Source organism: Condylura cristata, unplaced genomic scaffold (genome assembly GCF_000260355.1).
Source record: "Condylura cristata isolate star-nosed mole 26May11 unplaced genomic scaffold, ConCri1.0 scaffold00016, whole genome shotgun sequence".
In the NCBI taxonomy this organism is placed as follows: domain Eukaryota; kingdom Metazoa; phylum Chordata; class Mammalia; order Eulipotyphla; family Talpidae; genus Condylura; species Condylura cristata.
In genome coordinates, this window is record NW_004567117.1 from 6,946,775 (window position 1) to 6,973,668 (window position 26,894).

The 26,894-nt window shown below is 35.2% G+C and overlaps 1 protein-coding gene across 1 annotated transcript in view; it reads left to right on the forward strand.

Annotated features, from left to right (window-relative positions):
• L3MBTL4 (l(3)mbt-like 4 (Drosophila)) overlaps positions 1 to 26,894 on the forward strand; it is a 346,888-nt gene that overhangs the window by 218,978 nt on the left and 101,016 nt on the right. Inside the window, exon 14 of the mRNA XM_012725775.1 lies at positions 10,636 to 10,809. Coding sequence (XP_012581229.1) covers positions 10,636 to 10,809 — 174 coding nt within the window. The remainder of the gene's footprint in view (positions 1 to 10,635; positions 10,810 to 26,894) is intronic.

The following is a 26,894-nucleotide window of genomic DNA, read 5'->3' on the forward strand; positions in this document are numbered from 1 at the left end:
AAACAAATTGTACAATATTCAGCATGTTCATCTTTTATCTGTAACATTGATGCAGCCAATCCTTAGTATCTCAGGTTTGTTTACTAAAAGAAAAACAACTTCTTACACAACTCCCTTAAAGATTTAATGAAAGATTCCTAATGTTGCTTCTTATTTATCATTAGGATGATATTACTTTATGCATACTAAATTACTGTACACCTTTTCCTTTGGCGTGTTAAGAAATGTAAGTGAAGAAAATTTTAAAACATGGTGCTTGCCTCTATCCATATTTGAAACCTACAGATGAATATTTATTTGCACACTGCATAATGATAAAAGGTTACCTCTTAAAAAAAAATTCAAAGTATATGCTTTTGTAATACTCCAAAGGACTCCTTCATGCAATGAAAGGGAGGAGTAACAGAACTCTGTAAATCTTTTATCTGTTAGTATTTGGAACTGTTTACCTCAGCATAGAATTACGCTTTGCTCTCTGACATGAACTAGTTCAGTTTTCCATTTCCCATCACACATACTGCATTCCTAATCTTGGCTCATGAGTTTGTCAAGTTGACTGTCAGTTTGTCACTTTGAGAAAGAACATCCTAAAACAGTATTTGAATGTCCCATTGACATTTAACAGTAGAATCAGATGCTTGTCTGTATATGTAAATGTATATGTAAACATGCCTTCTATCTAAATAACTTCCATAATTTCCTTTAAAATAGATAAAGGCATATTGAATTTAAAGTCATCAGAAAGATAGAATTATTTCATTATGATCTATAGCCAGAATTATACCTTTATTTTATGGATGGCTTTTAATGCTTGTATTTGACACATTTTTAACTGAATTATTTCCTAGGTGCCTTTGGCCAGCTACCCTGAAAAATGGTTTTATTTCTGTGTGAAAGTATATTTTTTAAAAATACATACTTATAAAAGGAGAAAAAAACATACCTTAATGAACATTGTGGGAATTAGATGAATTTCAAACTAGAATATTTAAAATTAGAACTGCATTTATTTAAACTATACAAGTTAATGTTGACACAGTCATACCACTTAGCCAAAATATTAAAGTTAAAAGCATGAAAACAGCTTGTATGTAGTAATAAAACTGTAATAATAAAAACACAGCTTATCACTGTAATTGCTTTGATTGGATTAATATTGTAGCATGTTAACATTTTATTTGTTTAATTTACTGCATAGTGTTAACTATGTAAATAGTATTCTGTAGACATTTTTAAACTGCAGGTTTTATTCATCAGATCTTCTCCATGCATAAATTATACAAATCACTTACTACATTAAGTTGGTTTCAGTATAAAATTTTAATGGCTTTTCGTGTGATACTTAGCATGCTATCATATTTCTTGAGAAAATTTATACCTTGGAAATTTCTAGTGACCATTCTCTAAAATACTAAAGAATGAGAGTGCATACACTCACACATACTTAAATCTTCACTATTGATGCATTTTTCCTTCCATGGCTAGTTTGTAAAAATATTACCTTTGACCAAATAGTAGAGGTGACACTTTTGTACACACTCAGCTAATCTCTTTCCGAAAGTATACCAAGTAAATGTTGTGGTCTTCGAAAGACATTAATGAAATGGCTATACTCAGATCTTGACTAAAATAAAAATAAATGGAAATTGCATTCAATTTTTATGCACTTATATGTTTGCTAGCTCTAGGTTCATATTCTAGCTTTATTAGTTTTAATGTAAATTACAATTGTTTTTAAATAGTTTTAGGTTTATTAGTTTTAAGGTTGCAAATATTTTTTAAAAATCATATCAGGAGCTCAATAGGTTAAATTTTTATTGAGACCCGTTCTCTGCCTCTACAGTGTTGGATTTTTGGTGTTTAAAAAACACTGGCTTTTTTGAAAAAACACTGGTTGACACTGGTGTAGATGTCAAAGTGAGAAAGCTTTGATTGCTTTTTCTGTAAAGACACAGGCAACTTCTAAGTGGAAGGATTAAGTCTGGGATGGTTGCACGGGGGTTATGGAAATAGAGCCAGCATGGACTGACTTTGAAGACATTGATTAAGGGAATAAGATGAATTGTTGAGAGTAAATCGTATCTGACTGAGATATTAAAGTATTTTGACTGAGTTTTATGCTTAAATTACTGCTTGGCAATAATTCAAGTGATATTCATAAATCAAAAATTTTATGTGTGTATGTATGTATGTGTGTATGTAGATAGACACATACATGTAACGAAAGGGTTGTTCCCAGGAAGGAAACTTGAGCAAAGTTTCCTAACATTAAAAGGATCATGAGGGAACTTTCCTGTCTCTAGAAGGACAGAGTAGATCTACTTTTCAGAATACTTTTAATATGTTAACTATGATGTGTTAAACACATTTACTTCTAGTAAAAACATTAGAAGAAAAAAAGTTTAAAAATAACTGCAATAACTGCACAGTATATAAAGATGTAAATTGTGACATTAATAAGAAACACTTAGAGGAGTACAGATAAAAATATAGAGTTTTTGTATGCTTGGAAGTTATTTGCTTAAAGACTGTTGCAACTATAAAATGTCTTGTGTAAGCCTCGTGATAACCACAAAAAAAGCAAAAACAAAAAACTGTAGGAAATACACAAAAGAGAAAAATACTGAAAGCATGTCATTCCTATGTGTGTGTGTGTGTGTGTGTGTGTGTAATCATAAAAAGAAGACAAAAGAATAGAAGAAAATATTAAAGAGACTACCAAACACTTAGAAACCAATAAGGGGACATGAAGAAATCCTTACCTATAAATAATTTAAATATAAATGCTTTAAGTTCTATAATTAGAAGACAGAGAGAGTCGGGATAGGTTAAAAGGACAGACTTCTAGTGGATGCTGCTAGAGACTCAGTTCAGCTTTAAGGACACATGTAGGCAAACGTGAATCAATGGAAAAGTTATTTCATGCAAATGGTTACTAACATAATGCAAGGATGGTTGCCCTCATGTCATTAAAATAGATTTCGCTTCAAAATTGTCACCAGAGACAACAAAAAGGCATTATGTAACTATGTAGTTATTGACAATAAATAATTAACACTATCAGGGAACCCACATGCATATAGAAAATATTAACAGAACTGAAGGGGTAAATAGAAAGCAATGCAAAAATAGGAGGTGCCAGTATCCCACTCAGACAAAATAATCACTGCATTCACACATTTCTGAGTACCTAATCATCTGAATTGAAATTGAATTAGCAATCAAAAACTTCTTAAACAAGAAAAACCTAGAAAAGATAGTAACATCATTAATCAATTATAATAAATATTTAAAGAATTAACACCAGTTCTCTTTAAACCTCCAAAAAGTTGAAGAGGTGGGAATACCTCAAAACTCATTTTACGAGAACAGCATTACCTTAATGCCAAGGTCAACTGAGGACACTACTGGAAAATGAATTTACAGATTAATATCCCTCATGAACCTAGATAGAAAATCCTCAACAAAATGCAAACAAAACAAGTTTAGCAGCTGATTTAAAAAAAAAAAAATGATAGGCCATGATTAACTGGGAAGTAACTCTGAAATGCAAAGTTGGTTCAACATATACAAATCAATATGCCTGTTCTCCTTCCCATTCTGTCTCTGATGAATCCTCTCACCAACCCTGCATCTCTGGCCTGTACCTACCTTGGCTCATAAATCAGTAAATCTTAAGTAAATAAGTCAGTAAATAAATGTGTTGTACCACTTTAACAGAATGAAGTATAAAATCCATCTGATCATAATAGATCACTAAAAAATAAAACATAGTCATAAAGTAGTTCAAAAAAATTTTACAGCTGAAAAATATAACAGTCCAATAAAAATATCAGCAGTAGTATATTTTTTAATCAGGACTTTTTAACATTAAAAACTCATGAACATTAATTTTTACTTGTTACTATAGCACCATCCAATGTGAATGATCTCATTCAGTTCTCACACACACACACACACAATCACCATATAATAGATGAGGAAATGAAAAAAAAAATTTTGAGTAAATTACTCAAGGTTATGTTGCTAGAAACTTTAAACCAGTTTCTCTAATTTTTAAAGCCATGCTTATCTCTATAATAAACTGATTTGCAAGGCTTAATTTGGGTAATAATTCTCTTTTAATTTCCTAATTGACCATTTTAGTTAGTTCATCCTATATGGCATGAATTCATGGGCTGAATTAACAGAAAAAAAATTGTTTTAACCAAATTTTCTTTATCTAATTCTTTTAATTCATGAGTTTTTAAACCTTTGTTTTTAATATTTTACTTATTTTCCTTAATTTTCGTAACAAGTGAAATCATTAGCTACTTAGTGTACAAAAGTTAGTCCAAAATAAGAAAAAAAAAATGACCCAAAAAATGAGGTTTTGGACAACCTCATTTTAAAACCATCAGAATATGAAGAAATGAATATAGAAGACAGTATGACCCTAAAACACTAGTTTGTTTTTCATCTCTGGATTTGTAAAAATATCATAGAAACCAAGTTAGATCCTTGGTAGATATTTATAAATTATGCTGGTGTTTCCTTCCTGATCTGTATTTCAATATGTATCATTTGTGCTTACTATTAACCCTTACAGAATTAAAACCAACACCAACTTAAGGTATTTGTTCACTTGTAAATGTTTCTGTAAAAATTTCTTAGATGTTCTATTATTTCAGGAATCTACATTCCAGTATTTATTATGACTTTCAATGCCATTTGGCCAAGAAATCATTATTTCCTTTGAACAAAAAATGATCGTGTAATATTCATATACTCTTTGGTTTCTCACATATTGAAGACTGAATAGAGAGGATTATTTTCAGAAAGTTAAATGGTAGTGAGGACAATGAGTGAGTCCTCCAGGAAACAGTCTGGAATGGGACTGTGGTGTAAAGTAGGCACCTGCTAACTAGACAGGGGGAACTCTACTGTCATCAAAGCCAAGGTCAAATTGCAAGGAGGCAACATTATCGATCCTGCTCCTTCCCATCTCCTAGCTGACCTACCTTCTCATCACTCTTTGGTATTGTCTGATAGGGGCAGCCATTCAGTGTTTTTCACTGTTCTTTGGTTTGGAAGGTAAACCCCCATTCTATTCCATGAGCAGTTCCAAATAAGATGCCCCTGCCCACTCTGACAAGTAATTCTTTGTCTTTTGAAAACATAAAAAGAGACTTCTAGAATCTAACTTACCAGATCAGGTATGATTTTTCTGTCTTCTCATAAGTTTCTCTCTCTCTCTCTCTTTTTTTTTTTTTTTAAGTTTGAAATATATTTATTTTTACTCATTCTTTATTTTGTACTTTTTTTCATGTTGGTTGTAATCTCTGTGAACTTCTCACCACCAGTTCACCCATGTGCCATCACCATACTCCCTTTAACTCTCTTTCCATCTCAGTTTTGATCCTATTCCCCTCTCCACCCCTCGTAGAATGTCTCTGACTGATAGTTCATGGATTTTCATTTTTACTTTATTATAATCGCTGTGTTTTTTTTCCCCCTGGTCCCCTATGCTGCTGCTATGAGTGAAACTATCCAGTATTTTTATTTTTCTTGCTGCCTTATTTTACTAAGCATGTTACCATCCATTCCATGCATAAGTTTATCTTTTTGATTGCTGAATAATATTCCATCGCATATATGTATCACATCTTCTTGATCCAGTCATTATTTCTGGGCATTTGGGTTGATTGATTACACATCTTCCCTATTGTAAATATAGCAGCAATAAACATAGGGGTACATGTGTCCTTTTGTATCTGCTTGTTTATTACTTGAGGAAAATATAAATGGCTAACAAAATAATTGAGTACAAAATGTAAACTAGAGTTTTCATCAGGGGCAGTTGCATTAGAGAACTCTTTCAAATCTAATTATGTCTCTAATTTTTGGACTACCTGAGGGCATAGCCCCTAATCAGGGCTCTTTTTGGCATTTCTTATTTCAGGGTCTGGAGAAAGATTGTCAACAATCTTTATGTCATCCTTGCCATTTTCCTTAAATCTGAAATGCTTCCTTACCTTTTTAATTTCATGCCACAGAGAGACAATGATGATCAGTACTTGGGAATGAGAAAGCATATAGAGAGGGAGGAAACTGTTTAAGATTGGGAGGACTAGCCTGGGACTCTAGTGCACCAGAACCCTGCAGGCCACCCTAGGCTGTAACTGCACGCAGGGTATGATGGCTTAGTTATAACTTTATGGTCCAAGCTGTCTGTGTTCCAGGATTTTACAGAGCGTGACCCGTTAGAGAGAAGCAGGGACCAAATTTGCTGCCTGCGCATGACAAAATAAGCACATTGTTTATATAAAATGAGTGTATAGTTAGATGAACAGAACTTAGTATCCAAGGAGGTTAACCATAAATCAGTGGTCACCATCTAGACTCTTGGAATTGGGAGTAAGACAAAGAAAGCGATACCAGTTAGTGGGCAAATTATGTTACTAGATAATAATTCAAGGTGAAAGGCACACAGAAGACTGGCAAGGGAATAACCGGGAAGTGGATTCAAGCTTCCTAGATTGGGATTAGTGGCATCTTTTCATGAGAAGGGAATGACAGTAACGAAATAGAAACACAAGTCTTCCCTTCCAGCCAGGCCCCTGAGTTCAGATACAGCAGCAGACAAGGCATTTAGGAATGAGGACCAAGGCAGATGCCAAGCCAGAGGACCTAGATCCCATAAGGCTGAGTAGGATTCATGAAAAAGGCCTGAGAACAGATACAACTAGAACTGGGTGCTGCTTCAGGGTCAGACTTCTGACTTCAAAATGAGCAAATGGGCTTAGAGAATTATCTCCAACCTCAAATCAGTATCAGTCCTGGGGTTATGGGGAAACTGTACCAACCTGTGGATTGGGGTCCCCCAGCTATCAAAGGAAGGAAGGAGAATTCAGGCTGAGGACTATTCTGGGCCTAACACAAAATGCAGTGATTCAGCACTGGCTACCTGAGACTCTGGACTATCCCCAGTACAAATCCAGGACAGAGCAGAAGACAGGAATGCTGCTCTTCAAAGGCCTACAGAACATTTTTTTTAAGGAAAAAAAAAAAGTTTATTCTTGAACAGTTAACTTATCCATTTATGTTCATATGTTAAAAAGAAAATGGTGATGGCACATGGGTGAATTGTGGTAGAAGTCCATGGGGATAACAACCGGGATTTAAAAAAAAAAATGCACAAAATAAAGAATGATGTAAAAAAAAATATATATATATATATATATTAAAAAAGAAGATAAACATTAGAATTAAATACTCTGAAAAGTCTGCTTAGTATTTTAAATTAAAGTCACTTTTATGTTTTCTTCTATTTATGAAGAAAGGTCACTAGGACCTTTGTTTTGGAAGTATGAAAAAAAAAATCTCTTTAAAATCCTGTCTGCAACTGTCCAGAGCATTTTCCTCTTAAGCATTTACAATCTGTTCCTCAGCTTTGCCACTGATAAGCTTGGAGTTCACATTTTCATTAAATTACTCTATTGAAACATATGAAATTTCCAACATTGAATTGAAAACACTGCAATTTCATATGGGTCACCCCAAGTTTCTGCTGTCTCTTTTTCCTTGTCAAACTACCAGAGAACACAAATCAAATTAAGAAGGGCTGGTGAAATGACAGGCTCGGTCCAAAGAACCCAGGCTCCCACGGGACTCTGTTGCTCCATGCTGCTCTTGCAGTCTGCAGTTTTCACTCCTGTTTATCTTGATCCATAATGAGCTGAAATTTGAATATACTGCTTCCCTGTTTGTCCAAAACTAACATTTTACTTTAATCAAGAGAACTCTCAGTCATAGGTACTGTAGCTTATACCTGCAATTTTTGAAAGAGATTATGTTTTTAGGACTGTTTCTGACCAATAGTTGGCCAAATCAAAAGTAACTTTAAAATGGCTTTTTCAGACCCAGCAAAACCACATCTGTAGATTTTTTTTTCCTGTGCATCTAGATTTGTGCAGAATCATGGGTATGCACATTCACATGAGTGAAGGGTGGCATTTGTAGAAACACATACCAAAATTTGGGATGCCATCACTTTAACGAAAATGTTTCAGTGCAGCAAGTGATTTAAAATTATGAAAATTCAAGACCATAAAAAACTTTGAAAATGGGAGTATTCTTAGCTAGCAAAGCTGCTGAGTAATAGTGTCTTAAGGAAAACTCAGCTGTGCTTGAAACAAGCATTTCCAAATCCCCTCTGGTTAGCCTGTCTCTCGACTTTTATCTGCAGAATGTTCTTTCTAAAAATCTCTCTTAAACTTTATATGCTCTGGCTTAAACAGAAGGGTTCTGTTTTGTTGTTATGAAAATGGTACTTTGTCGTATCTTCATTTCTTGCCAGGGAATGCAGCTTATGCTGACAAGTTTTCCCCTGCCATTAATCCTGGCAAACCAAGTATTGCTATGCCTTGTAAATACCTGCTTCTCTTTGTGCCAAAATTAAATCATAGTTCCCTTCATGTTTATTTTTTGATGGTGTTAAGAATTTTGTACCACTTCTACTCAACTGATGGATACGAATAATTAAGTGATCAGCTTGGAGGCTTCCCAAGAAAGTACCAAACAACTTCAAGAAAGTTGCTCTGTGGGCCTGTTTTCTTATCTGTAAAATAATAAATGTATTAACAGTATCTTTAGGTATTCTGTAATTGATCTTAGAAGTAATATATGTAGAACACTGTGAATTGTAATGGGCTCTGATATACAATCAACATGAGTTGCTTTTTTATTTTTTTTTTGTTCTTTTTAAAAAGATTGCTTTATTTATGTATACAAGAGCTGGTGTGCAGGACAGAGGTACTAGAGGGTGGTGAGAGCATTCACCAGAGATAGAGTGGAAGCAGACAGAGTGGGGAGCAGAATGGGCAAATATATGGAAATACACTGCTGGTGGGAGCAGCAGGTGAGACAGCAGAGGTCTGCTGTGCCACCTGGGTCACTTCCCTGACTGGGGATCACTCGAACTCATGGTGCAGTGACTGTGGATAGCTTCATAGTGTTGCAACTTAAGCCCTACCACCACCAAGAAGGTCCTCTTTTTGTTCTTATTATAAATGGAATTTATTGATAGATGTGTCTTAACTTTTTTACTAAACTTGTATTCTCTAAGTTGTATAACATATAATGCATTTTCAGTTAGTTATTGAATGCATAACGAATAAACCAGTAAATCAATAACAATTTTAAATCACAGAGCATGCATATAAAGTGGCATTCTTGTTTGTGGCAAGGCCACTGATCACTCATGATGCCAATACAAACTCACCCTGACATGTTGGTAGCCTGCTATCAACCTAATTAACCCATCCCAATTCTAGAAGGTCTGTTGCAAGTACAGGTTGATAGTAAAGTCCCCTGAGGTTAAATTAGGACAGACTCTCCCTGGAAAGCCCCATCTACTTTAAAACAGAGAGAAAACTGCACTAGTCCCTGGTTTTATCATGATCTTAAAATAACAAAAGAAAACTCTTTCACATATTCATAAAGAATTTGTTATATATCATTTATCAAGACATTTACAACAAAAGGAAATTAAACTCCTGAAAAAGAACCCAACTGCCTAGTTATTGATTCATTTGGCAGTGCTCCCTTAGATATAAAGGATAACACTGTGATAATGAAAGAAACTTCCATTTAGTTGGGGCAGGGTGTGTGTGTGTGTGTGTGTGTGTGTGTATGTATGTATGTGGTAGTTCTCATGGTCATAACAACCCCATGAATTGGATTCACTGGAAAGAAACTGAAGCTCAGGCATGAAATGTCTTCCCCACAGGGTTGTGTGAGGGTGATTTCTTGACTCTCTTCAACAGTGGCTGCCTCATTCCTAACAGTAAAGGAGGTTTGGGATCTCTTTGGAGATAGTGCTGTGAGCACAGAAATCTGACAGAGGTAACTGATCAGGATGTAGAAACAACCAGATCATATTGTTACTTCCAATAATATGCAGGACTCAGGATTAAGCATGACAGTGGTTTTTCATATTTGAACACAAAACTTCCTAGCAAGTTTCAGGAAGCTTAAGCAGAGCTCTGGATATAGTATCTCTGGATACATGAATGGTCAGAAATGAAAACATAAGTGTTTTCTAATATTGGAAATAATTTTATCAAAGTTATCCATTTGGATGTAGTAGTCAAGCCAGGGGAAAAAAACTGGAGAATTAAAAACTTTGACTTGGCCCTCCCTGGTATCTCAGTGGGTTAAAGCACAGCACTGCAAGCTAGCCACAGATGCTCAGTGTGAGTTCAATTCCTGGCCCCAGAGGTGATCCAAATGGCATCTCTAGCTTTTACCCCAGTTCCATATGCATAAGTAAATACATCTTTAATTTTTTTTTTAATTTGACTCACTCTTACATGATATTTCATTGCTCTTTTGAAAGTACATGTTTCTGTATTCTTAGATTGTTAAGTTTTCAAAGTTGTAAAAATCAGATTTACCTATGAAACTACCTATAATAACCTGCTGATCAGTGTCTAGGGTCTAGGGCCTATGATTTTCTCAAAAGACAATATAAAAAGAAACTTACTTGAGTGTGCACAGTTTTTAAATATTGAATGTAAGTCTGTTCCAGGAACAGTGGATTCTGATTTATAACTATAAACTGACACTCGTGCTCTCGCTTTTTATACAAACCAGTGCTTTCGGCTGTCCATATTCAGACATGAACTTAAAAAAGGAGGCGACGCTCCATGATCGTTTGAGAGAACAAACTCAGGCACACTTGGAATCAGACTCTTCACATTCAAGATCAAAAAGCCTCTGTAGTTTAAACTTCAACGGAAAACATGAAAAGATGAACAATCAGCCCAGGTAAGAAACTCTTCAGAAAGAAACCAATTAAAATAGTACAAGAGCTAAATTTTAGTAGAAATAGTTCCTTGTATTTCTTTAAAATATTTTATTTTATTCCTTGATAGTATGTACCCTGGCTCAGAAAATACACATAAGCATTGATTCTTATTTTAAAATATTTTTTTATTCATGGTCAAAATGTGAATTTAACTTTCCCTAGTAGGTGTGTGGGTATGTCAGCAAATGAAAGCACATCTCATCTAGAAAGCTCCCTAAGGTTGACTGTTATCTTGGAGACGTCTTTGTTCTTTGGAATCATTTCATAGATAGTATCACTTAGAAATATAGTTGGTTATTTGCAGTCAGTCCTGTCAGGATTTCCTCTCTTACCTGCCACTTGCCTTTTCATCCTTAATCCACAAATAACTTAGATTTAATTTCTTTTTACTTTGAATATTTTCCATTTTGACTTATTGATGACACATCATTCTTGTGACCCTAAATGTAAAACAATGCTTTTAAGTATCTGTTTTCAAATTTTATTTACATATGATCATTTTCTAAGGAGCTGGTATTGCAGTCTTACTTGATCTTCTTTAAACATAAAAGAGCAAATAATCTAAACAGTATGTTTTCTGGAAAAGAACTCTGTTATCCTTGCTGGGAATTATAAACACAAGAAAATCTAATAGCATATAAATAATTGGAGACCAGGCAGACCTTGAACCAAGAAAGGCAAGACAAAGAAGAAAGAAGTAGGTGTTTTTCAGACCCCCTCTGCAGGCACCCTTTCATATCCAAGCCTGGGAACAGTACTAGGTCCTTCCTGTGCCAGCTTTAAACCCCCAGAGCCTTGCTCTTTGCATTCAGCATGTATAAAGGGAAGATGTGCACAGCTCTCTGTGGAGCACACTTTCTGCTGGGACAGCATTGCCCATTTATGTGTTCAGGCCCAGCAAGGGTATGCCTGTAATGCCAGGGGGAGAGCTGTTCACTGGGAAAGTTCAGCTCATGGATATACTTCATATGGAATTCACATCCTGGACTGTGGATTTTGTTCTTTTTTTGTTTTCATGCAAATGTTGTACAGCATTTAGATGACATTCCATTTTTGTTAAATAACTTAGTATGATTTTGACCACTCTGCACAAGACTACAGATTAGCGCTCTAGCGCATGATCTATTTCCTATGGATACACATGCCTCTCTATTTTTGTAACTGTAGCTTGCATTTTTATTATTTGTTATACACCCACTCTTCTAGTTGAAACTTCACAGGGTCTAGTTGTTCTTTACTGCTTTTTCACACCCACACTGTTTACAATTTTAACTAGTTGAGAGCTTGAGCATCCTTCCCATTTCATATCTAACGGTATGTTATTTTCTTTCTCCATTCTTCAAAACTGTTTTCCAGGGACCACTGTTTATTGGTGAATTATAGAGACAGTACATCCATTTGCCTTTTTGTTGTTGTTGTTTTAATTTATCTTACTTTGTTCAAATAAAATCTCAGTCAGTCTCTCTTGTAAACATTTTAGGTATTCAAACTCAAAGTCAAAAATCAGAGACTAACATACCTATAACCCGCTTTAAATAAAAAAATGATTACTTTGTCATAATGTCTGAGGTTAGCTAAAGCTTTCTTTTCAGCAAACAAATACATAGCTTCCCCTTTTGAAACCCTATGACAAGTCAGGAATTTACCCATTTCAAAATACTACTATGTGTATTGCCATTGGAAGGGGTGAAATATATCAGATAAGCATAGTAATTACAAAGTAGAGGATGTTAGTTCATAATCCATCAGAAAAATCACATATGATCTCATTCCGTCAAATCCTGTGTCATGTATGCATAGAACTGTGTCAGTAATGGGAGTGGGAGTCATACTGTGCACATCTTGAAATTTTAAGCCTTCTTTTTGCTTTACAAATCTCAACACCAAGATCATCTTTGAACTACAGTCTTTGCCCACTTTTATTTAACCAATAATCATGACAATATTTGGATTAATAATATTGGCAATATTACTCATTTTGATTTTACACCCTCCCCCTCAGCTCCCTTACAGCTTATTCAAAATATGGAAACAAAAATTAAAATATGGAAAACAAAAAAATCAATAAGGATTTAGATAGACTTATTATGAGCTGAAATCTATTTTAATTCTCCTCACAGTATGCTTATAGTAATTTTCGAAAACTATAAACTATTTGTTTCCTCTAACTTAAGTCGTTGCTCTTAAAAATTAAAAGACGTCAGATACAAATGAAGAATATTTAAGTTCCATCTCTTTCACTTGATATGTTGAGGAAAGGTAATTTTTACTTGGCCTATCACAAGGGTAGGTAAAAACATTAAATTAGTGAAAATTAGGCAGTTGCCTGCAACCTGTAGAATGACACTGGTAGCCATAGACACTTGAATGGCCTCCTCTAGAGACACTACAAGAGGAAACCAGTTGGGGTAGTAACAGAGATGTCACTGACTTGATCTTTGCCAGTTTTTAGCAGTCACTCAACTGGAGCTATAAAAAGTTGTTGAGAAAATGGCATCAGAGCAGGTTCCCTGCCTCTTTCCTGGGAGGATAATATAAAATAGTCCAGAGGAACACTGACCTCAGCCCATGCCATTACTTTGGGAAATTAATGTATATACCTCCTGATTATCAGAAACCAATACTAACTGCAACAAAAGCTGGGTGGAAAGAGGAGACTATAGCCAGGAAACCCACACTCCTGTGCTGGAGTGACCATGGGTAAGGGAGAGCTACTTCATGTAGAAATGCATTCCTAACTGTAGGATACTATGTTTGAAGTTGCTAAGTGAGACAGATGAATAGGGTCCTCAGTGAAAAAGACAATTATCAGAAAGTGATTACCCGTTCCCCACTTCCTTGGAACTTGAGCTAATCCTTTGAAGTGGTGCTAAAAGCTCAATCAGCAGACTACAGAGAAGTGAGTCTGAAAACCCAGAGAAGAGAACCATCAGTGTGCCATAGGCAAGAGTTACCCCTACACACCACTTTCACCAGTGACTAGACCCTGTCAGGCTACTCTCTGATGCCAAGATTCAGCTATTGCAGATTAGTTCTCTCTGATATGCAATACCATCTAATGGAAAAGTGGAAGGTCAGCACCCTTAGAACATTTAAAACAACTAGCAACCTAGAAAGCTAAAAGATATGGAAATGGGAATACAGCACATGAGGTCTTGTATCTTCAAGGGATTATATAACCACAGAGAGAAAAAGAATCTCCAGAAATCAACCACAAAGACTTGGAAGATCTTTTCTTCCTATCAGATAAAGAATTCAAAATTGCAATGATAAAGAAATTCAGGTAAATGAAAGCAAACACAGACAACCTAATCAAATATAAACAGGAAAACTCAGAAAACAAATGACTCTCTTCAGAAATAAAATTAATGATTATCATTTGAATCTTTATTAAGAAAATATGGAGGTACAGGAAGTCAAAAAAAAATAATAGAGGAGATAAAAAGAGTAGACCAAATGAAAACTTGAATCAGTGACATCAAAGGTGACAATGCACAAAGGTAAAACAACAAAGAAGTACAAAGAAAGAAGAACACTTTAAGATAAGATTTATCCAATTCCATGAGGAAAGACAATATAAGAATAATGGGTGCCCCAGAGAGGAAGACAAAGAGATGGGAACAGTTAAGTTATTCAAAGAAATAATAGAGGAAAACTTTCTGAACCCAGAGAAGAAACTAAATGTACATGATCACAAATCTAAATGAACACCTAGTGATCTAAATGTAACAGAACTTATACTAAGACATAGTGATGAAATTTCCAGGAGTTCAAGAGAAAGACAGGAAAATGAAGCTGGCTAGGGGGGAAATGCAGATAACCTATAATGGTACTTTTATCAGGCCTACATATATGATTTCTCTGAGTAATTACTACAGGCAAGGAGAGAATGGAATGACATTATCAAAGTACCTAAAGTTATAAACAGCCAATCAAACACACTTTATTACTCTCTATCACATATGAAGGAAAAATAAAGCTCTTCTCAGATAAACAGAAACTAAGGGCATTTGCAAACACTAGACTACTCCTACACAAAATATTGAAAGGATCTCATATCTAAATCAAAGAGAAGAACATCCATCAAAAACATGACTAATTAATAGATAAAATAAGAAACTAAGAGCACAATAGCAGTAGTAGATTAATATCTCATTAATCATTCTAAATATAAATGAACTGAACACACCAGTTAAAAATTGGAGTAACTGGTTAGATCAAAACACAGAATCCAACTTTACACTTTGTTTGCTACCTGAGTTTGAAAGATAGACATACACTGAGAATAAAGAACAATGGTCTTCTTTGATGACACTGGTAAATATACTAGAAATCAGTCACAAGAAGAAAGCATAAAACAAAATGTCAATATATGGAAAATGAAGAACACAGTACTGAATGACTACTGGACTAGTGAAGAAAATAACAAGGAAATTAAAATAACATTTCAATATAAATGATAGTGAGCATACAACCTACCAGAGCATATGGTGCAAGGCAAAAGCAATACTAAGAGCGTAGTGTATATGTAATTTATTACAGGGACACAAGGATGGATAAACCCAAAAATCAATGAACACACTTTATCAACAAAAGGAAACATAAAAATCTTATGATCATAATACTACATTCTGAGAAAGCATTGGGTAAGATTCAACATTTATGATAAAAAAACAAACAAACAAATCCTTAGAAAACTGGAGATGAATGGAAACTACCTCAAACCTAATAAGGACAGATAACCCACAGTTAACATTATTCACAATGGTGAAAAGCTAAACTGAAAGCTTTTACACTAAGATCTGGTATCAGTAAGGATGTCTACCTTCACACTAGTTTTTCAACATAATATTGAAATCCTAATTAAGCAAGAGAAGGAAGAGGAAGATATAAAGGGAATCCAAATTGGGAAAGATTAAACAATACTATCATTTGCAGATAACATGATAGAATGCATAGGAAACCCTAAAAACTCTACTAAAACTGAAATTGAAACAATAAATGAGTTCAAAAAGTAGGTTACAAAATCAATGTAGAAAAATCAGTTGCCATCCTAGAGGCAAACAGTGAAATAGAAGAGGAAGAAATCCATTCCATTTACAATTTCATCAGAATGAATTTAATACCTAGAAATCAATTTAACAAAGTAGATGAAGGGTCCATATAGTGAAAACTGTAAGATATTATTCAAAGAAATAGAACAAGAGGGTCCTCCCTGGTGGCACAAGTAGGTTAAAGCACAGCACTAAAAAGCAAAAGCCACTTCAGCATGAGTTTTATCCCTGCCCCATAGGTGATCTACATGGAGTGGCAGACCTCTCCTGGCCCACCCGCTGCTCCCCTAAGCAGTGTACTTCGTAGATCTGCCTGTTCTGCTCCCCACTCTGTCTTGGGTGAATCCTCTCACCGCCTCCACACCTCTGGCCTATACCCCAGTTCTGTGTGCTGAAATAAGTCTTTGAAAAAAGAAAGAAAGAAAGAAATAGAACAAGACCCAAGAAAATGAAAACATATTACATGATCATAGATTGGAATAATTTACATCGCTAATGTTTCCATCTTAACAAGGAAACACACAGATTTAATGCAATATTTATCAATTCCAATTGCATTCTTTAAAGAAATGGAATAAACATTACTAAGATTCATATGGGACAACAAAAGTCTCTGAATATCAGTCAAAATAATCCTGACAAAAAAGAGAATAAATGACTATTTCACACGTCCAAATTTTAAACCATTCTTTAAAGCTATAATAATCAGAACAGTATTCTACTGCAACAGAAAACATTCAGCAGGTCAAAGGTCTATAATTAGTGGCCAGAAATAAACTTACATATACTTGAACAGTTAATCTATGTATTACAAAGGAGTAAAGACTACAGGTTGGAGAAAAGAAAGCCTCCTCACTAAATGGTGTTGGCAACTTTAACAGTCACATATAAAAGAATGTAACTAAACCTTTATGTCACACCATAAAGAAAAAATTAACTTAAAATAGATAAAAGGGGCCCTCTCTGATGGTGCAGCAGTTTAAAGCACAGCACTAAGAAGCTAAAGCCACTTCCGCATGAGTTTGACCCCTGCCTACCCAGAGGTGACCCACATGGTGTGGCAGACCTCTCCTGACCCTCCTGCTGCTCCCCTCTGCAGTGTACTTCAATGATCTCCCTGTTCTGCTCCCCACTCTGTCTCTGGTGAAGCCTCTCACCCTCCACATCTCTGGCCTGTACCCCAGTTCTGTATGCAAAAATAAATAAAACTTAAAAAAAAGTGGATAAAAGACTTGGATGTTAAGACCTAAAATCATAAAATACACGGAAGAAAACACAGGCAAAACATTACATGACATACGAAAAACAAAAGAAAATATAAACAACTGAGACTATCTCAAACTTAAAACTTTCTGCAGTGAAATTCTATTACTAAAATAATAAGACCGCCTACTGAGTGGAGAAAATTTTGTACACCACACAAGTGACAAGGGGTTGAGATCTAAGATCTGTAAAGTACTCGTGCAAGTCAATAAAAAGAAAACAGAATCAGATAAAAGAAAAAAAAATGGACAGAAACAAGTGGGCTTTTCTCCACAGAAGACAGATGGCCAGTAGGCACATCAAAAAGTTCTCATCATCACTTAACATCAGGGAACTACAAATCAAGATCTCAATGAGATACCACCTCACACCTGTGAGAATGGCCTATATCAAAAAGGCTAGAGACACAAGTGTTGGTGAGAAAGTGGAAAGGAACCCTCATACACTGCTGGTGGGAATGCATTATAGATTCTTGACATGTTTAAAACTGGTCTATCACTTTATCAGCTCTGCAACTTGTAAGTATCTACCTGAGGAACAGAAAAAACACTAATTCAAAGGGATATATGCACAACCATGTTCATTGCAGCACTATTTACAGTAGCTAAGCAATGGAAACAACCTAACTGTCCAAATATAGATGAATGGATTGTGAAGACATAATTTATGTATGGAAATTCTTGCTGTTTGTAACTACATAGATGCAACTAGAAGAAATTATGCAGAGCAAAATACGTCGGAAGGAGAAAGATAAATACCTGATAATGTCACTGATATGTGGAATATAGAGATGTAAAACAAAGAATCAGAAAAAAATAAACTAATAACAAATTCAAGATAGAATTGAGGCTGCCATAGGGAGAGAAAAAGGGGACTGGCAAAGTGAGATGCAGCATGGACTATGTTGATAGACTCTGGTGATGGATATGGTATGGTAACAATTCATGGCATAATCCTAGACCTCTAAATCATACATAGGTTTGTAAACCAGTGTTACCACAATAAAATTTTAAATATTTTATCCAGATATAAAGAATATATAAAAAGTTAGTGAACATGAATGCACAGTTTCCATGATCAGTACTTTTGTCACTGAGCTATGAAGACAGTTGCTGTGATTTGTCTTAAAGACGCAATGTTTGTCATCTTGGAATCTACAGATTCTTAATAATTCAAGTAAAAATTACAAATTAACTCTTAACATTTTTCCAAAATTAATAAAATACTACCAGACAACTTAGAAAATTTTGTCTTTTCCCTAACTGCATCGCCGTTTTGTGATTATTTTTAAAACATGTTTGCTCTCATCTTAATCTTTGTTAGGGTGTTATTATTAGCATTTTTTTGTCTCCACTTTGTGACTTAGTAGTGGAAATAGTCTCTTTATGTTCTCGTGCTCTCAGTAGAGAACATGTTTTAAATTCGAGTCGATTATATAATACTAGTGTTTTTTCAATATTCACCTTCATAGCAATAAGATTCCATGTTAATACAAACTTCAAAGAGTGAGACGCACAGTAAATTACCAGTGTATGAAATCTATACTGGTTCCTTTGTGTTATAGAATAGTATAATATTCATATTGCATTCAGTGGGTGCACAGGTAATACCTTTCAGCCATAATCTTGTGATTCTGGCAAATCAGACATTGTTGTCATTATTGTGTGGTCATTTATAAGTAATATAGCTTCTTATTATCAGCATTTCTGTGACCCAACCACTTATCTGATGAAAGCCATCAATTTCCAGTACCAGTAAACTGATCACTTTAACACCAAAAAATTAATAACTATGTAGGTTAATATCATAGTTATTTCGAGGTGCAAAGCATTTGCTATACAATTTGTATATACAATCTATTTTATTTCATCCTCACAACAACCCTATATGCAGTATTTTTTTTTTAAAGATTTTATTTATTTGTGCAAACAGAACTGGGGTACAGGCCAGAGACTCAGGGGTGGCGAAAGACTTCACCAGAGACAGAGTGGGGAGTAGAACAGGCAGATCAACGAAGTACACTGCTGAGGGGAGCAGCGGGCGGGTCAGGAGAGGTCTGCCGAGCCATGTGGTCACCTCCAAGGCAGGCGGGAATCGAACTCATGCAGAAGTGGTTTCAGCTTCTTAGTGCAGTGTTTTAACCTGCTGCGCCACCAGGGAGGGCCCGACCTATATGCAGTATTTTTAATGCTGATTTATAATGTAGGCACCCAAAGGTCCAAGGCACAGTGTTCAAGATCATGTTGGTAATCATTAGAAAAGCTGTGATTTGAATCCAGGACTTTCTGACTCCGAATCTTCTACATATTTCAAGTACAAGAGGCTAGCAAAGGAATGCAAATGCAAAGGCATTTGAAAATACCTAAATAAACGTTTATATTTAGTCTACATTGTTCTATCTAGGATTCTCAGGGTCATCTTACAATGCATTTATTTCTCATCCTGTGAAATTAGAAACTGCTGAAGGGAAAGAGTTTTGCCAAGATTCCCCCAACCCTCATATCCTTGTTAATACCACATATAATGCAAATCTTTCACCTTAAACTTATTTCATTACCAGGTACTAAAGACTTTTTATTTTCAAGACTCCTATCTATCTTGCACATACTTTATTATAATATACTGAAACCTTCTATCTAATTTTAGGAGAATAAAATTATACTCATTAAAACAGTTCCATGATATCATTATAAAGAAAATTACTTTGAAACACACCTGCCCCCCATATTATCCATTTTAGCTAGCTTCCCCAGGTCTGAGTAGATTTCCCACCTACCTGAGTATTCCTTTTAATCTTCTTTCCCTCCCCAAACAGTGTTTTATATATTATAATTCACACAATTGGAAGAACCACCATTAGTTAAAATATCTGTCATATTCAGTGATTGCTATTGAGAAAATATGAAAAGATAGCTAATAAAACTCACTTTTTTTAAATGCCTTTCATAGTATGAATTTTATGCAGCCCCTATTGCCTATATCGATAATAAAAATGGCTATGGGATATGATGATAATCAGAAAGAATGGCTTGTACTAGATTAATTCCTTAATGATCCTCATAATAAATTGTACTGTCATGGGCCAACTAGTTTATTTCCTCTATTCAAATTAGTTGCAGAATAAGTAACTTTTAAAGGTCCATTTTCAGAATTAATACAGCTTCCATTTTCTGTTCTACATGTTAACCTTCCAAGTCATACATAGATTTTCTTTAATTCACTGGTATTTTCTTTTACTCCTCTACAAAAATTCTCTGCTTTAGGAAGTGAAATTGACTCACTGAATCCTCTCACTCTACATCACACTGTTGTTTTTATTCCTAGGCTTGTTTCTGTCTTAAAGTTTACCAAAACAACTCAACCCAAATGGATATTTTGTAATTAGAGACTGTGTTTTACAGATTTTTTATTTCTAACACCTAATCTAGTGCCTGGTGCTCACTAGGCACTCAACAAATTAAATCAATTTTGAGCGACTCCTATGTGCCAGGGACTGTGCTAGTTCCTAGCACATAAATGAAATAAGAGATGGTCCCATTTCTTGTTCCTAGTACTCCTTTGTCCATCAAGTCTATACTATACATTAACAATGTGTATGTGTGAGTCCATGTGCCTTCATAATGCTTCTTTTGTGTGTGTGTGCACACATGTGTGTGCATAATTTTCTCAGAAAGACTGGAAGTTGCAAAGGATAAGAACTATTTTTCATTATGCTTTTGTTTTTTCTTCATTGCTGTTTCTAATATAGGTCTCAGTAAATCTAATGTGATTAACTGAGCTATCTATACAAATTAGTCTTCCAAATAAATCTGAATTCATTCACCTGTAAAATGAATATAAAATATGAGATTTTGATTTTGAATATAGGAATCATTAAGGAATTATTCTAGTACAAGCCATAGCTATTTTTATTATCAATCTAGGCCTTAGGGGCTGCATAAAATTCATTCTATGGCATATTAGTCTTGCAATAGAGTCAATTCTAATTGTTCTATAGAATACACATATTTGCTTGAAACAAAAATTTGACCTTTATTTTTTTCTAGTCTAAGCTTATTAGGCATCTGAATCTAAATTACACTCCTTAATCAAGTGAGCAGTGGTCAAAACACAAAGACAACCCCGTATCTTTCTGAGCTTGTAGAAGATTGTGGTAGGACAGAAAACCAAAGACCATCCAATACTCTCTCTCCCACTACACATTTCCAGTCCAACTTTGAGGAATCTCTCGGTGGATATGATAGTAATGAAGCTTTACACTGGGAAAGGTCTCAAGAGATTAATCTTATCCAACTTCAACACAGAATTTCAATCCTTTATTGACACTGTAATCGGTGACAAGGTTATATACCACCACTTCCTGCACAAATAAAATTTAGTCAGAATAGAAGGGCTTATGAATTATGAAGAGCTGAATGATACTTATGTCCCTAAATTCAGGATCATGATTGTAGCCACGTCCTAAATTGGACATATTTTTTATTCTATATTTATCTATTGAACAAGTCTTAGAAAGCTACTGTTTTTAATGATATGGCTATGAACAAAACAAATAAAATATTTTCCTTATTAAGCTCACTTAGTGATAAGAAAATCACCCAGGTTAGAAAGTGACAGAACAAGATTTGAGTTGAGGTAGGATGACTATTCCTTTCGAACTTGGCAGTGAACCATGTTGATTCACTCAATACATCATCATCCATTTAATCAGTAAATATATCTGGAACTTCAGTTTTGCCAAGTGGTACACTAGGTGCTGAGAATATAGAGGTGGACAAAACAGTTCTATCCCTGCATGGAGCCTATTTTCAAGTAGGGGAGATGGAGGAAGAAAAAAAAAAAAAAGAACACTGGAAGTGAAGAGAAAATCACAGATTGTGTAAGTGCCCTGAAAAAAAAATAGCAAGGCTTTTCAACAATTACTTTTAAAGTACTAGAAACCATAAGTAGATCCAGGCCATTATGGGGAAAAAAAGGTTGTGTTGAATATTTTGCAAACTGAAAATGAAATGAGTCGTGTCAAGATCAGCTCAGAAGTGTAGACAGAAACTGATGGTCTAAAAGGACTTGACCTCCTTGCTTTGCTGTCTTTAGCACCGTCCTATTTTGCATTCCCTAAACAAACTTACAGTTTTGCTGAAAAGTTATGAAATAACCAATATATGCCTTAAAAAGAGCTTAAAAAATATTTTTCTAAGCTGATTTTCATTAGGCATTTTATAATTTATTGTGGATCTCTGAATTTCTGGAATCCTGCCTTGGCCCAGACTCTCAGTAATTAAATTCTGCAGAACAGTGTGTGCTAAAGTGTTCATGGCTTCTTGCATAAAGGAAATACTGATGTCCCTGCACCCCACAAAAACAAAACTTTGTTGCCCAGTCATGAGCAGGTATTTTTTTTTTCTCATTGTATATTTAACCTGGCTTTAAAATAATTTTATGTTGATTTTAAATAGTAGAGTTAGGAAATAAATAATAGAGTTGGGACTTCTGACAGATTTTTTTTGTCACAATATTGTATATTATATGAAAACAAAAAAATATATATTAGTAAATTTATTAATTTTATTCCAACAGCATAACCCAAAGGTTTATAAAAACATAATAAAATACAACTGCAATAATTTACATAACATAGCATTTTTAAAAACAATAATTTCTCATGCTCTTCTCCTCAACTTTTACTCCATCCTCACTTTACTTGTATGAATATATTGTCATAGACTCCTCTATATGTTGGCTGTGGTTATTTACGCTTTCACAAAAGTGGATACACATGCAACCCTTTTAAAAGTCTATTAATCGGGCCCTCCCTGGTGGCGCAGCGGGTTAAAGCACTGCACTAAGAAGCTGAAACCACTTCCGCATGAGTTCGATCCCCGCATGCCCCGGAGGTGACCACATGGCGTGGCAGACCTCTCCTGACCCGCCCGCTGCTCCCCTCAGCAGTGTACTTTGTCGATCTGCCTGTTCTGCTCCCCACTCTGTCCCTGGTGAAGTCTTTCGCCACCCCTGAGTCTCTGGCCTGTACCCCAGTTCTGTATGCACAAATAAATCTTTAAAAAAAAAAAAGTCTATTAATCTTTGTTAACCTGTGAGCTGTTTATTTACTAACATGGCACAAAGAATTTGCCATATCAATACAGATGGATCCAGTACATTATTTTCAGTAACTGTCATCTCCTAATATGTGAATGCACCTTAATGGATCAGCTCACTCACCTATTGACCAGTATTCAGATTGTTTCCAATAATTTTTCTTAATAAATAATGCTGCAGCAAACATTTCTCATATGTATATAATTAGTTCATGGTTTATCATGCAGTATTTTTAAGCTTAATTTTATTTATAAATTAAATAATGTATGAATCCTTCTTTAGACTGCATCTTACAAGACCTTGACCCATTTTGCTTTATTATAATTAAACTTAAAAGATCGAGCATATATACACATATATGTACACAGAAAGCCTGGGAGTCATAAATTCTACCCAGCCTACACACTCATCTTATCACACACTATGTCCCACTACTAATTCTTCCCATCCCTTAGGTCTTTACAGTGTCCCTCTCTGTACTTCAAATTCATCTCTTCCTGAAAGCTTGTTGAATCTATCAAAAGTTTTAAACAACAACAAAAAAACTTCCTTCTTTGTGACACCATAGCAGTTTCTTTGACTTTTTAGTATAGCCCATTGTGGTCAACTTCGCATGAAGGTGGCAGTGCACAAACCTGTGTCCTCTGTCAGATCATGAATCTGGATAATGGGTTGCCCTTTAGCGAATGCAATGCCTAAAAAGTTGTAGGAAAAGCTCAAAGAGATGTTGATTGAACTTGAGCAATTTGCCTAACAGTAAAAAGCAGTCAGAGCCCAATCTTTTCCTTTACAAGCCCTATTAAGAGCTATAACCACAAACGGTTATTAGAGCAATTTGGAGAAATTAGCGATATAAAACAATCACATGTGGTGTGTATACTTTTGACTTTAGGAACCTTTTCCTTACTTTTGGAACAGAGGTTGGAGTAAATTTCGTGAAGGCCACATAGTGAATATTTCAGGCTCTGTCAGCCATAAGATAACTGCTGTGAGTCCTCACCTCTGCCATTGTAATGTGCAAGAGCCCATTCGTCACAGTAGTAAGTGAATGAACAGGACTGTGTTCTAGTAAAACTTCATTTAAAAAACAGGCAGTAAGTGGGGTTTGACTTGTGGGTTATAGTTTATACATCTCAGCTCTCAAAAGGGTCTAGTACATTTAGACTAAGGTTAAATTCAATGGCTGGCTCTTTAATTTGTCTCTTCTACTTACTTAGTGACTTCTGCAAGCTACTTAACCTTTCTTCTTCTTCAATACATAAATACAAGATTAATATTATCTGCTTTGTACTAAGCAGGGTCTAACATTTACTGAGCACTAACCTTGCTTTGTTAAAAGGAATGAGACAGAAGAGAACATGCCACACAATCCTGTTTTTCAAGTGGAAGTAACAAATTCTTAAGGAAAAGTACAGTGGGAAAATCAGTGATATTAAATGACACAGTGACACAAACAGCAGGCATCTAGTCATTTAGTCTCTGTAGAGTGAATACTGATTCACTAGATCCCTGTGAGAGCTGAGATGTACAAACTATAACCCACAAGTCAAACCCCACTTATTTCCTGTTTTTTAAATAAAATTTTACTGTAACACAGTCCTGTTCATTCATTTACTGCTGTTAATGAATGGGTGCTTGCACACTACAGGCACAGGTTGCTTCGCCACTTGTTCCAGCTACAGCAATACTGTTCTTAATTATGTTGAAGATTTTTAATATACCTGGACCTGTGGTAACTGTGTAAAATTATGGGTCAGGTTCCCAGCAATCCCACTCCTAGGTATCTACCGAAAAAGATGCAAAAAATGCTGCTTCAAAGAGACACCTGCACCCCCATGTTTATTGCTGCTTTATTTACAATAGGAAAGACATGGAATCAACCCAAATGCCCAAAAGTAGATGACTGGATTAAAAAGATGTGGTGCATATACACAATGGAATATTACTCAACGACCAAAAAAGATAAACACATGCCTTTTGTGACAACATGGATGGAGCTGGAAGGGATCATATTTAGTTAAATAAGCCAGAAAGAAAAAGAAAAATACTAGATGGTTTCACAAATAGCAGGAGCATGAAGGACCAGGGGGGAGGGGATAATAATAATGAACAACTATATACCAGAGACATTTTATGAGGGTGGAGTGGGGAATGGGATCAAAAAAGTGATGGGGGGTGTACATGGGGATATGGTGATGGCACATGGTTGAATTGGTGGTGGGAAGCCCACAGGGATTGCAACTGAGATGGAAAAAGGCACAAAATGATGTAAAATAAACTATTATAATAAATATATATATATATAAATTTAAAAATGGATTAAAAAATTATAGGTCAGGTTGCATGAAGAATTAATGGTGAAGTAATAACAACTGGACATTTTAGTGGTATCATCTGCGAAGGCAAAGTACAAATAAATATTCATCTTTGACCCATGACTGGTCTTAATTATCACCAAACATTTTATCTGGCTATATGCAAGGGATTCTTTCAAGATTCAGCAGTTCGATGACTGATTTGATGACTTTTCCCACTCTCTCTAGCTTATTATTTAGGACTCAGTTTTGATGCTTCCTTTCTTCTCACAGTGATGATGATTGATCAAATAAATTTGTTCATATGCCCAAGATACTTCTGTTCCATTTTTGCATATGCTTGCTCTGTTCCACTGGCTGAATTTGTCCCATCCAGTTCCCCTGTATTTTATCAGACCTACAAGTCATCTGCATCCCCATTATCTCAGGACAGATTGTCTGCATCCTGAGCTCCCTGTGCAGTCCTAAGCCATGTCCTGTTCTGTAAACATCCAGAAGCATCACTGACTCTTCCTTTCACACATCCTGGATACCTTTTATAGTCAGTAAACCCTAAGTTACTGAATGAACAATGATAAGTACAGTAGAAGGAAACCTTGGGATTTGGAATTTGAAGAATTGAGGTTGTGTCATGGCTACACCATCCACACCCTACATGCCCAAGATGGGCAAGTGATCTCTGGGCTAGTTTTTGAGTTTTTGCGTGAATGAAATTAAATTAAATGAAGAGTCAGGGAGTCCCTAGAAGGTTCCCATCTCACTCAGAAAATATAACTGAATTGGAACTTTCTACAAGGTTTGACTTGGCATGTTTTCCTAGTGCTGTTTTAATTTTGAAAGCAAGATAGAGCTATGATTAATTGCAGTGTATAACTGGGATTTTTTGTTTGTTTTTTTGAAGAGCCACTCAATATATTTATTTGTTTTGTTTTCAAATTGCTTTGGAAAATCCCCATCAAAGTTATATAAGGATACCAACTTCTATTTTTTAACTTTATAATATAGAACCAAGATCTTCATCAGAATATATATTACAGAGGAATACATTAAGGCAATTCAGTTTCATTAAATATATAACATTTAGGTAAAATACATACAAATTTTACAAAAACATATCAACAGAGACAAATTGTTCATTCCCTCTCCCCTGTCCTTTGTATAATGGTTGGGCTGTGTTAATTTGGTGTTCTTGTTATGCCTCTGACAGTCCATGTTGACCAGTGATCTTTACCAGATAAGCACTCTTTAAGTTTTAGTCCTCTTTTGTAGTCTTTTGTTCTTTCCTACAAGAAAGTAATTGAGTCAGGATAAGAG